The sequence below is a fragment of the Brassica napus genome, chromosome C8, assembly GCF_020379485.1.
Source record: "Brassica napus cultivar Da-Ae chromosome C8, Da-Ae, whole genome shotgun sequence".
Taxonomy (NCBI): Eukaryota; Viridiplantae; Streptophyta; class Magnoliopsida; order Brassicales; family Brassicaceae; genus Brassica; species Brassica napus.
In genome coordinates this window covers 49,006,326-49,017,760 of record NC_063451.1, presented here as the reverse complement: position 1 = coordinate 49,017,760, position 11,435 = coordinate 49,006,326, and the positions used below count along the sequence as shown (strand labels likewise).

Sequence of the window (11,435 nt, the reverse complement as noted above, 5' to 3'; positions counted from 1 at the left end):
TTGAATCCTGCAATAACATATGATGATGGTCAAAGAGGTTTGGAAGCTTTGTTGTCTCCGTTTCTCAAGAAAATAGCGATTTTATAGTGGTTAGTCAACTAATTTAGAAAATATATGCAGTTTTACTAAATTAATTGATTAAAAATTAGAACGATGCCCATATACCACAAAAGGGAGTTTAGCATACATTAGTAAAAATGAAGAATATGACAAAAAATTTAAAACATCACTAATAATAATAGGCTTCAGTATATTTAGCATTTACCGAAAAATTCAATATCTTCACATAGATTTTGAGAAAATTTAAAAAATATGAGACGATTGTTTTAATACATAGTTTCATCCTACACAAACATATAATAATGGTCAACTAGGTTTGGAACCTTTGTTGTCTCCGTTTCTCAAGATAAAAATGATTTTATTGTGGTTATTTCATTGATTTAAGGAGTATATGAAGTTTTACTAAATTAATTGATATAAAATAAGGACGATGCCCATGTACCGTGAAATAGAGTTTATCACACATTAACAAAAATTTATAATGTGGTTAGAAATTTTAAAATAACACTAAAGATTACAGGCTTCAGTATATAAAGCATTTATCAAAAAATTCAATATTTTCGTATGGGTTGTTAACATATAGATTTTGAGAAAAATTCAAAAAATTTGACAAAATTATTTTAATACATAGTTGTATCCTTCAATAATATATGATGATGTTTAAAGAAGTTTGAAACCTTTGTTATCTCCGTTTCTCTAAGGAATATCAATTTTATAGTGGTTAGCCCATTGATTTAGGGAGTGTATATACAGTTTTCCTAAATTATGATAAAAAATTAGAACGATGTCAATGTACCATGAAAAGAAGTTTAGTATACATTGATACAAATGTGTAATGTAGTTATAAATTTTTAAACAAATCTAAAGATTATAGGCTTCAATATATAGAGCATTTACCGAAAAATTTAATATTTTTGTAGGGGGTTGTTAACACATAGATTTTGAGAAAAATTCAAAAAATATGACAATAATGTTTTAATACATAGTTGAATCCTGCAATAATATATGATGATGGTCAAAGAGGTTTGGAAGCTTGTTTTCTCTATTTCTCAAGAAAATAACGATTTTATAGTGGTTAGTCAACTAATTTAGAAAGTATATGCAGTTTTATTAAATTAATTGATTAAAAATTAGAACGATGTCCATGTACCATAAAAGGGAGTTTAGAATACATTATTAAAAATGAAGAATATGGCTAGAAATTTTAAACTAACACCAAAAATAATAGGCTTCAGTATATATAACATTTTCCGAAAAACTCAATATTTCCGTATGGGGTTAACAAATAGATTTTGAGAAAAATTCAAAAATATGACAATAATGTTTTATTGCATAGTTGCATCCTACACAAACATATTATGATGGTCACATAGGTTTGGAACCTTTGTTGTCTCCGTTCTCAAGATAATAACGATTTTACTGTGGTTAGTCCACTAATTTAGGGAGTATATGCAGTTTTACTAAATTAATTAATAAAAAATAGAACGATGTCCTTATAACATGAAAAGACTTTAGCATACATTAACACAAATGTAGAATGTAGTTAGAAATTTTAAAACAACATTAAAGATTATAGGCTTCAGTATATATAGCATTTACCGAAAAACTCAATATAACACATAGAATTTGAGAAAAATTCAACAAATATGAAAATATTGTTCTAATACATAGTTGAATCATTCAATAACATATGATGATGTTTAAAGAAGTTTGGAATCTTTGTTGTCTCCGGTTCTCTAGGGAATATCAATTTTATAGTGGTTAGTCCATTGGTTTAGGGAGTATATGTTGTTTTACTAAATTAATTGATAAAAAATTAGAACGATGTCTATGTACCATGAAAAAGAGTTTAGCATACATTAATAAAAGTGTATAATGTGGTTATAAATTTTAAAACAAATCTAAAGATTATAGGCTTCAATATATAGAGCATTTACCGAAAAACTCAATATTTTCGTAGGGGAACACATAGATTTTGAGAAAAATTCTAAAAATATAACAATATTGTTTTAATACATAATTGAATCACACAATAACATATGACGATGGTCAAAGAGGTTTTGAACCTTTGTTGTCTCCATTTCTCAAGAGAATAGCGATTTTATAGTGGTTAATCCACTAATTTGGAAAGTATATGCAGTTTTACTAAATTAATTGATTAAAAATTAGAACGATGCACATGTACTATAAAAAGGAGTTTAGCATACATTAGTCAAAATGAAGAATATGGCTATAAATTTTAAAACATCACTAAAAATAATAGGCTTCAGTATATATAGCAATTACCGAAAAATTTAATATTTTCGTAGGGGTTAACACATAGATTTTGAAAAAATTTCAAAAATATGACAAAACTGTTTTAATGCATAGTTGCATCCTAAAAAAATATATAATAATGTTCAAATAGGTTTGCAACTTTTGTTGTCTCCATTTTTCAAGATAATAACGATTTTACTGTGGTTATTCCATTGATTTAAGGAGTATAAGCAGTTTTACTAAATTATTTGATAAAAAATAAGAACAATGTCCATGTAGCATGAAAGAAAATTTAACATACATTAAAATAACTGTAGAGTGTGGTTAGAAATTTTAAAACAACACTAAAGATTATAGGCTTCATTATATAGAGGATTTACCGAAAAACTCAATATTTCCATAGGGTAACACATAGATTTTGAGAAAAATTCAAAAATTTGACAATACTGTTTTAATACATAGTTGCATCCTTGAATAACATATGATGATGTTTAAATAAGTTTGGAACATTTGTTGTCTCCGTTTCTCTAGGAAATATCAATTTATAGTGGTTATTCCACTGATTTAGTGAGTATAGGTAGTTTACTAAATTAATTGATAAAAATTAGAACGATGTTCATGTACTATGAAAAAGAGTTTAACATACATTAATACAAATGTATAATGTGGTTATAAATTTTAAATAAATCTAATTATAGGCTTTAATATATAGAGCATTTACACATAGATTTTAAGAAAAAATCAAAAAATATGACAATATTGTTTTAATACATAATTGAATCCTGCAATGACATATGATGATGGTCAAAGAGGTTTGGAACCTTTATTGTCTCTATTTCTCAAGAAAATAACGATTTTATCTACTAATTTAGAAAGTATATGCAGTTTTACTAAATTAATTGATTAAAAATTAAGACGATGTCAATGTATCATAAAAGGGAGTTTAACATACATTAGTCAAAATGAATACTAAAAATAATAGGCTTCAGTATACATAGAAATTACCAAAAATTTCAATATTTTTGTAGGGGTTAACACATAGATTTTGAGAAAAATTCAAAAATATGACAATACTATTTTAATGCATAGTTGCATCCTATACAAACATATAATAATGGTCAAATAGGTTTGGAACTTATGTTTTGTCCGTTTCTCAAGATAATAATGATTTTATTGTGGTTATTCCATTAATTTAAGGAGTATATGCAGTTTTACTAAATTATTTGATAAAGAATAAGAACAATGCTCATGTAGCATAAAAGAAAGTTTATCATACATTAACATAAATGTAGAGTGTAGTTAGAAATTTTAAAACAACACTAAAGATTATAGACTTTAGTTTATAGAACATTTACTGAAAAGTTCAATATTTTCGTATATATATATGAAAAGAAAAGGAGAGTTTGTGATGATAAGAATTGGTTAGAGAAGACAGTTGTATCAATTCAACACAAGAAACAAAAAAATGTCAAAACTCCCTTTCACGTTCGAAAATGACATGTTCTACAAAAGCAAACAAGATTAATATCAAATAAAAAAAAGGTACATGAGTAATTGAAATAAAAAGAATAAAAAAGGTACATATATTTACTACTTTTCAAGAGCCTCTTAAAGTCCACATCATATATGTGGCTGTTCATGTTGATACCTAATTCCAAATCCCATTGGACTAATGTTAATTATTATTTTACTACCTCTTTAGATTTTGATTTTTGTATATGTACACAAATAATTGAACAACAAAAAAACTGTTTAATCTTACCAGAGAGTATTGACTGTTGAATGAACAATGACTTGCATCCTCGGGCCCATTATCAATGACCAATAATGTACCACTGATTTTGTAATACTGGGTTATGTTTAACATTAAGATGGACCGTTAATGAAAGACCCAACTAACAAGTGGATGATTATTTATGAAAAAGTGGATGTTTATTTTCTCCATATCCATGAATGAAAATGCTTAACGAGGGTATTGGGAGCAAGAGTAGCGGCATCAGCAGCGGCAGGGGGGGAAGAAGAAGGCGTCGTTGTTGCCAGTGGTGGAGCCACCTTTATGGGAGGTGGGTCAATTGACCCAGGTGGAAAAGAATTTTTTGCTTATATTTACAAAACAAAAATGGGAAAATACTGTAAAAATTAGCCTATTGACCTTTATGATGTATGCAAGCTCGTAGAGCAGTAAGTCATGGCTACACTCTCACATTCACTAAACATATCAAGTTTGGTTTACCTTCAACTCTAATTTTTTAATTATTTTTTTTTTTTTTAATCTGGGGTAGCCCAAATCCATGGAGAAGCCCAGACTAATACTTCAACTCTAATTGTTACCGCCATTGGTCTCTTCCTTATCAAGTAATCCATAACTCACTCTGTACATGCTTTCTTTATTTTCTCTAGTTGATGAAAAACATTTTTCATTTCAAGAACCAATCACTATGTTCATTTCATCCTTTGTACACGCTTTTGTAATTCAATATTTACACCTTAGAAAAGAAACAAGTAGCTATAGCAACTATATGTGATTTATGTTGAATGAATGGTACACACTTTTTTCTCTAAAGGTGATTCCTCACGTATTCATGGACAATTAAGAAAATAAAACAGATTTCTTTTTTCTTTAACTAAATGCCACGTGGACATAATACATGCAACGTGTTTAATTTTCCGAAGTTCAACGACTTCCGTCCCTTTGTTTTGGTTGGTCGAACGACGTCTATAAACCCAATATATTTTTTGCCAACTGACAAGCTGTACGAAGAACTAATAAGACGATCTATAACGCAGCTAGCAATCGTGGCTGTACCACGGTGACCTGATCCGAATCAGAGGTCAACGTTAAATCTCTATGATAGTTTATTAATTTTAAATATTTATTTTAATTTTTGATATTTCGACGCAGGTATCGTAGGCACCGGGGCTTCTTCTATTTCTTCAACTACAAGCCCCAAATTTAAATACTATACTATATATATTGAATACCACTACTGTACGTTATCAAAAACGACCGTGGACCTTCGTCTTTGTCTTCATTTTTTCCTTCTTGAATTTTTAATATTGTCCCGCACCATTTGGCACGTGTGAGACCGGACCTTTATGGTTGATAGTTGTCTCCCTATAAATATATACTTCACCGTCTTTTCTTTCTCCCACGATTGATAGCTCTCTCTGTTTCTCAGTTTGGTTATCGGACAACATTTGTGGCGGAAGCAAAATGGAGAATCTGGTGGGGCTAAGGTTTATTCCGACAGACGAGGAGATCGTCGACCATTATCTCCGTCTTAAAAATATAGGTGGTTCCAACACGAGCCATGTCGATGAAGTCATTAGCACAGTCAACATCTGTAACTTCGATCCTTGGGATCTGCCTCGTACGTCTCCTTCCGACTGATTCTATCAAGTTTAAATCATTGGCTAACAATATTCTGATTCCTATCGTTCTTTTTTCGGGGGGTTTTGTTATTTCTCAGCGCAGTCGAGGATCGCGTCGAGTGATCAGGTTTGGCATTTCTTCGGACGCAAGGAAAGCAAATATAACAAAGGTGAGCGACAGAAGAGGAAAACCAAGTCTGGTTTTTGGAAGAAAACCGGTAATACCTTGCCTATCAAGCGAAAGAGAGGTAACCGCCAAAAAATCGGTGAGAAACAGGTTTTGGTGTTTTACAAGAACGGATCCAAATCCAACTGGGTTATGCACGAGTATCACGCTTCTTGCCTCTCTCCTCCTCAGGTACATTTTCAGTCTTGCTCGGCTTTCACTACCGCTATGCTTTGTTTGTTTGTATAAGTACAGTAATCAATCGATTATGCTGAATTGGTTTGACAGAGCGGCGCATATACTATCTGCAAAGTACAGTTTAAGGGTGAAGCAAGTGAGATCTCTTCTTCTTCCGGTGTCGACAATGTTGAGCACAGTCCCACTCCTATGACCAATCCTGGAGGATCTGAGGTGGGTCAATATCTCTTTTACTTCCTCAGAAGTCAGAACCATATCTCATAGACACTCATTTGTATTCTTCTTCCCCCTTTTTTTTTCTGGATTACAGAGTCCAAGTCAGTTTAGTGGTTTTCGTGACCATCAGCAAGAAATGCAGTTCGAATCTGAAACTCAGACAGATTTCGAAGAGCTATTAAGCTATGATTTGAATAGCCTGCTTGATTATGATGGTGATGAACAGATTGAGATTGCTTCTATGCAAAAGTCAATGACCAGTATCTTCATCGGTCATATATAGTAGTGATGATTAGTGATTCTGATTACATGATTTTACTTTGTCGGTTTGTCCCTTGATCGAGAAGAAGGGAGCTGTTTTTGTATTACAATATAGGTTTTTAGTTAACAAAATTCACCATTGTTCAGTGATATGATTTTGTAGTTTCCACATATGTATAAGTTATATCTAGCTTGTTTCGTTACATGTAAGATATATGAAAAGAAAAAGAGAGTTTGTGGTAAGAATTGGTTCGAGAAGACAAATTTGTATCAATTCAATACAAAGAATCAAAAAAAAAAATGTCAAAACTCTCTTCTTTGGCGTTCCAAAATGACAGGTTCTACAAAAGTAAACAAGATTAATATCAAATAAAATTTTTTACTTATATTCACTACTTTTCAAGAGTCCTTCAAGTCCACATCATAAATGTGCTTGTTCAAATTGATGTCCAAGTCCAAATCTCCATTGGACTAATGTTAACTATTATTTACTACCTCCTTTTAGATTTTAGATTTTATATTTTTAATATGTAAACAAATAATTGAACACTAATTCTTCAAGTAAAATACTCTCGCAATCGAAATAAATCTATATTCATTTTTTTTTTAAACAATGTTTAATGTTGTTACCAAAGAGTACTGACTATTGAATGAACAATGACTTAAACCTGGATGGGTGGATTATTTCTTAGGCATCAGGCCAAGCTTGATCACTAATGTACCACGCGTATGTTGTTCATGTTGACGTCTAAGTCCAAATCCCATTGGACTAATGCTAACTTTCATTTTACTACCCTTTTTTTTAGATTTTATATTATATTTATTTTACAGCCATAAATGTAAACAGATACTTGAACAATAATTCTAATCATTCCAAGAAATAGATTCAATCGTAATGAGTTGACAAGGACAAATGAAAGATCCAAAGTCTTACAAGAAAATGCAGAGGAAGTATCAATTAAAGATAAAAAGGTAAACAGAAACCAAGATGTTGCAAGAGATGTTCTGAGGAGAAGAAGCTTCAACGTCTCAGGGTATGGAGAATGTACTCAGCATAGAGGTCCCTGTAAATGAAAAATCAAAATCCAAGAGTAGTTGATTTAAAACTTGAAAAGCTGTAAGAAAGTTTGGTTCTTAGTGGAGAAACAGAGACTTACATAGAGTACTGGATAGCGTCAATAGCATTCTCAGATGGCAGAAAATCATTAACCGCAACTTCCTTGTTCTCGTTCTTCTTGTCTATATACGTTAAATGGAAAACCTAACACTTACTGAGAAATCGAATAAAAAGTGAACAATAAAAGAGGATACAGTCTTCAAAGAAACGACGGATCTCAGAGAGACGGTGAGGAGGAAGTTCTTTGATGTCAATGTAATGCTTGTACTCAGGATCATCAACACAGACTGCTATGATCTTGTCATCTTTCTCACCCTGAATACAAGAAACAAACAAGAATCATTTATAAAGCAAAGCTCAATGATTAGCCAATGACCCTATTGGATTATTACCTGGTCAATCATAGGCATTAATCCAATAGCACGAGCACGTAGAAAACAACCAGGAAGCACAGGTTCCTACACAGATTTTGTTAAATTGAGTGAGTGATGTAAAAAAAACAGTTTGGTGGCAAATATGAAAAAAAAAAAAAAAAAGAGTGAGAGAGATACCTGCATGATGACTAAAACATCAATAGGGTCATTGTCTTCACACAATGTGCGAGGAACGAAACCATAGTTGTGTGGGTAAACAACTGATGAGTAGAGAATACGATCAACCTGGAATTAAAAATCAAAATTTTGTAATTTATGAAGAAACCATTTACTAAGACAAAAACATCAAATTGGAGCTTTATATAATAATAGATAACAACACCTTGATGAGTCCAGTCTTTTTGTCAAGTTCATATTTGACTTTGCTTCCCTTTGTGATCTCAACGACCTAAATTAATATTTCATCCAAAAGATAAGAACGATTCTAATAAAGTGATTATTATTCAATAATAATAATAATAATAAAAAAAGGTGTAGAAACTTACAACATTGAAAATCTGGGGAGCTCCAGGTCCTACCAAGAGATTCATGATTATAGTTGGAAAATACAAAACCAAAAAGGAAAGGAAAGAGCTTTTATAATGTACCAATCTCAAGATCATGCCAAGGATGAGCAGCAGCGGATCGTCGGGACAAGGAAGAGAGGATCCTCTCGTTAAGACGAGGCGCAGGTCGCTGCTGCTCTTCACTCATCTGTCAACAAAATAGTCACATTTCTATATCAAAACTCAGTCGAAATTGATCGAATCGTACATCATCATCATCATCATCATAATCCCTAACTAGTGCAGAGAGCTGGAATCAATTGAAACCACCACATATCTGGTCTGGGGGCCGAATCTGTTGGTTTCTCTATAAAACCCAATAGATGATTTGAGATTTGAAGCAAAACCCATATGATCAAACATCGAAAGCATCCAACTTTGAGATCTAAAGAATTAAAAGGAGAAAAAAAAAAACAAACCTTCTGGAATCGAAAAGGGTGAAACTTTGGGAAAGAAGAACATACGAGAGTGAAGCGCGTTGTTGGTGTGTAAAATGCAAAAGGCAAGGTCTATAAATCGAAACACACGATAAAGAAATTGTATATTATAATGTCTCTTTATATTTTTACGACGTGGGTTGGCGTAGACATGCAAGTTGCAACAATAATAATGTGAGAATTTTATTAACGTGGGTTGTTATGCCTGAATTATCACAAATTCATGGACACATGATTAGTCCACTATGAATAAATTAAGGGATAACTATGTAGTGTTGTTATTCATATCAATGAAAGTATATTAGTTCATGAGCTCGTCTGAATGACATTAGTGTTTCATTAGAATGAACCAGATGGATGCATTCGCGAAGTCTTCTATATTCATCTTCTGTGAAACGTTTGAATCTTCTTGCATAGCAGCAACAGCTTCCTCCTTGTCACCATTTGTTTTTTGAATCAGCGTTTAGCTTGGTTACTCCACTCTCTTCTAAATCATCTCATCTGATGATGAAACCAGGTTTTGATCTTGAAGGGATATGTTTTGTTTCTCAAGCGGTACGTAGTTCATAATCATTTTTATCCATCGGTGGAGTTGGAACTGCAACGGTTGCACTACAAGAAAAAAGGCTTTTCTTAGCGGTTGAATAACGCTATCTAACGATACGATAGCGGTTTTTGAAGCGATGTATCATCGCCCGTCATAATAGATCTGACACATTAGATAGCGGTTTTTTGCGCTGCTATCTTATTGTCATATACTATAGCGTTTTTTTTGTGTGCAATTAAATATTTTTTAATCGCGTATTATTTTCGTTATTATTTACAGTATTAAAAATTTTTAAAAAAATTACCAAAATAAAAAATTATAAAAATTTTATATATCGATATTATTTACATATTTAAGGATTGGTATATTAAACTAAACCAAACTAAACCAAGTTAAACCAATTTTTGAAAAAATAGAAACTAAACCTAAATTTCTAAACCTAAAATCCATTTTCAATCATCTACTGCCGCCACCTCTATCTTCTTCGTGCTTGGCTCCACCTCCACACCACGACCCTAACTTCTGCCACCACAGCTTCTTCAGATCTGACGATTCATTGTCTCCGCCCCATCCATCACCTCAAGCTCGTCCCATTCACCTCGCCGTATTTCTTCTTCCTCTTTCATCTCCGCACCACCTCTGTCGCATCTTCTTCCTCCTCTTCATGACGTTGTCTCATTCTGTTAACAAAAAAAAATCAAAATCAAACAATGAGAGAGAGATGATGTCGAAACTGTTTACCATACAAGCAAATTGACAAGGAACATTTTGTAGAAACTATATGTTGTTTATAGAGTTCATCGAAGTAACATACCTTCAATCCACCGTCCTCAGATCCAGCTCAAAGAACCGTCTGATTTGACTTTGCTTAAGAGGATGGGGTCTGGCCTCGAAACTGGGAGGTCGATTTGGATGAACTGCAGACCTAATCGGAACCTCGAAGATCCCGGTCCCACCGCACTTCCCAACGAAATTCCAGCAGAGAATCGGAGCCGTCAGCGTGGGGGGGGGGGGGGGAGTAGCCGTGGGGAGGAGAAATCAGGATCATTGGGACTGGTAAAGAAGGATAAAACGTAGAGACTGGATATGTTTCTCTGCAATATCGATGGGTTTTTTTGGTTAACTAGAGAGACGTCGTATAGGAGAAGATAAATGAGAAAGAGAGAGATTTAATTGTGACCATTGGATTAAAGTTCATCAATGGCTAAAAATTGTGGTCTGTGAGAAAGAAAAATTAACCAATAGGAGAAAAGGTTGATGGTGCACAAAAAAAAAGGAGAAAAGGTTGAAGATTGACAAAAAAAATAGTTTTAACCCTTGGATTAGAATTAATCAATGGCCCGTAAAATAGAGGAAACAAAAATTGGTTTTCCATTTTTTTTTTTTGAATTTTCCTAAATTTAAAGATTAGATACTATAATTTAACATTTGAGATATAAATTTTGATTTGAATTTTGTGAATTTATGACTTTTAAAAATTTCATAATAGGGTTCGAATAATTAGAGTTATGTTAAGTATTTTTTTAAAATACAAATTTAAGAGTTATGTTTATGATTCAGGGGTTTGCTTGGAATTTTAAGAGTATAAATATTTGTGAATAAGATTTAGATTTGAAATTTGTTAAATTATTGAAACTTAGATTTATAGTTTATATTTAGTGGATGTATGACTTGTGTTTGAAGTTAGAGTTTAGGGTATAGAGTTTGATTGAGAAATTAAAGTTTGTGTATTTGGAATTATATATTAAAGCCAAAAAGAATAAATTTTGAGTTTAAGTTTAAGATTTGAACTTATAGTACAAGAATATTAGAGTTTTAAAGTTTAT

The 11,435-nt window shown here is 32.1% G+C and overlaps 2 protein-coding genes across 2 annotated transcripts; one reads left to right on the top strand and one right to left on the bottom strand.

Annotated features, from left to right (window-relative positions):
- Nucleotides 1-3,168: 3,168 nt before the first annotated feature.
- LOC106374063 (NAC domain-containing protein 4) lies at nucleotides 3,169-7,052 on the top strand. Its single transcript, XM_048765851.1, has 3 exons — nucleotides 3,169-5,687; nucleotides 5,787-6,046; nucleotides 6,143-7,052. Exons 1-3 carry the CDS (start codon nucleotides 5,531-5,533, stop codon nucleotides 6,314-6,316), a joined length of 591 nt encoding a protein of 196 aa, XP_048621808.1. The 5' UTR covers nucleotides 3,169-5,530; the 3' UTR covers nucleotides 6,317-7,052.
- A 325-nt stretch (nucleotides 7,053-7,377) lies between these two features.
- On the bottom strand, nucleotides 7,378-9,199 carry LOC106377347 (soluble inorganic pyrophosphatase 1-like). Its single transcript, XM_013817567.3, has 9 exons — nucleotides 9,045-9,199; nucleotides 8,668-8,773; nucleotides 8,566-8,594; nucleotides 8,403-8,468; nucleotides 8,198-8,305; nucleotides 8,039-8,104; nucleotides 7,841-7,961; nucleotides 7,687-7,768; nucleotides 7,378-7,593 (listed from the first exon to the last, which is right to left on the bottom strand). The coding sequence occupies exons 2-9, from the start codon at nucleotides 8,771-8,773 to the stop codon at nucleotides 7,551-7,553; spliced, it is 621 nt and encodes a 206-aa protein (XP_013673021.2). The 5' UTR covers nucleotides 9,045-9,199; the 3' UTR covers nucleotides 7,378-7,550.
- Nucleotides 9,200-11,435: the final 2,236 nt, after the last annotated feature.

Bases quoted from the DNA above. Each gene is read 5' to 3' on its own strand.
- LOC106374063 (XM_048765851.1), top strand. From the start codon at position 5,531: ATGGAGAATCTGGTGGGGCTAAGGTTTATTCCGACAGACGAGGAGATC. The intron at 5,688-5,786 runs GTACGTCTCCTT...GTTATTTCTCAG, and splicing joins CGATCCTTGGGATCTGCCTC to CGCAGTCGAGGATCGCGTCG. The intron at 6,047-6,142 runs GTACATTTTCAG...TTGGTTTGACAG, and splicing joins CTTGCCTCTCTCCTCCTCAG to AGCGGCGCATATACTATCTG.
- LOC106377347 (XM_013817567.3), bottom strand. From the start codon at position 8,773: ATGAGTGAAGAGCAGCAGCGACCTGCGCCTCGTCTTAACGAGAGGATC. The intron at 8,306-8,402 runs GTGTTGTTATCT...TTTTAATTCCAG, and splicing joins AAAAGACTGGACTCATCAAG to GTTGATCGTATTCTCTACTC. The intron at 7,769-7,840 runs GTATCCTCTTTT...TAACGTATATAG, and splicing joins CCGTCGTTTCTTTGAAGACT to ACAAGAAGAACGAGAACAAG.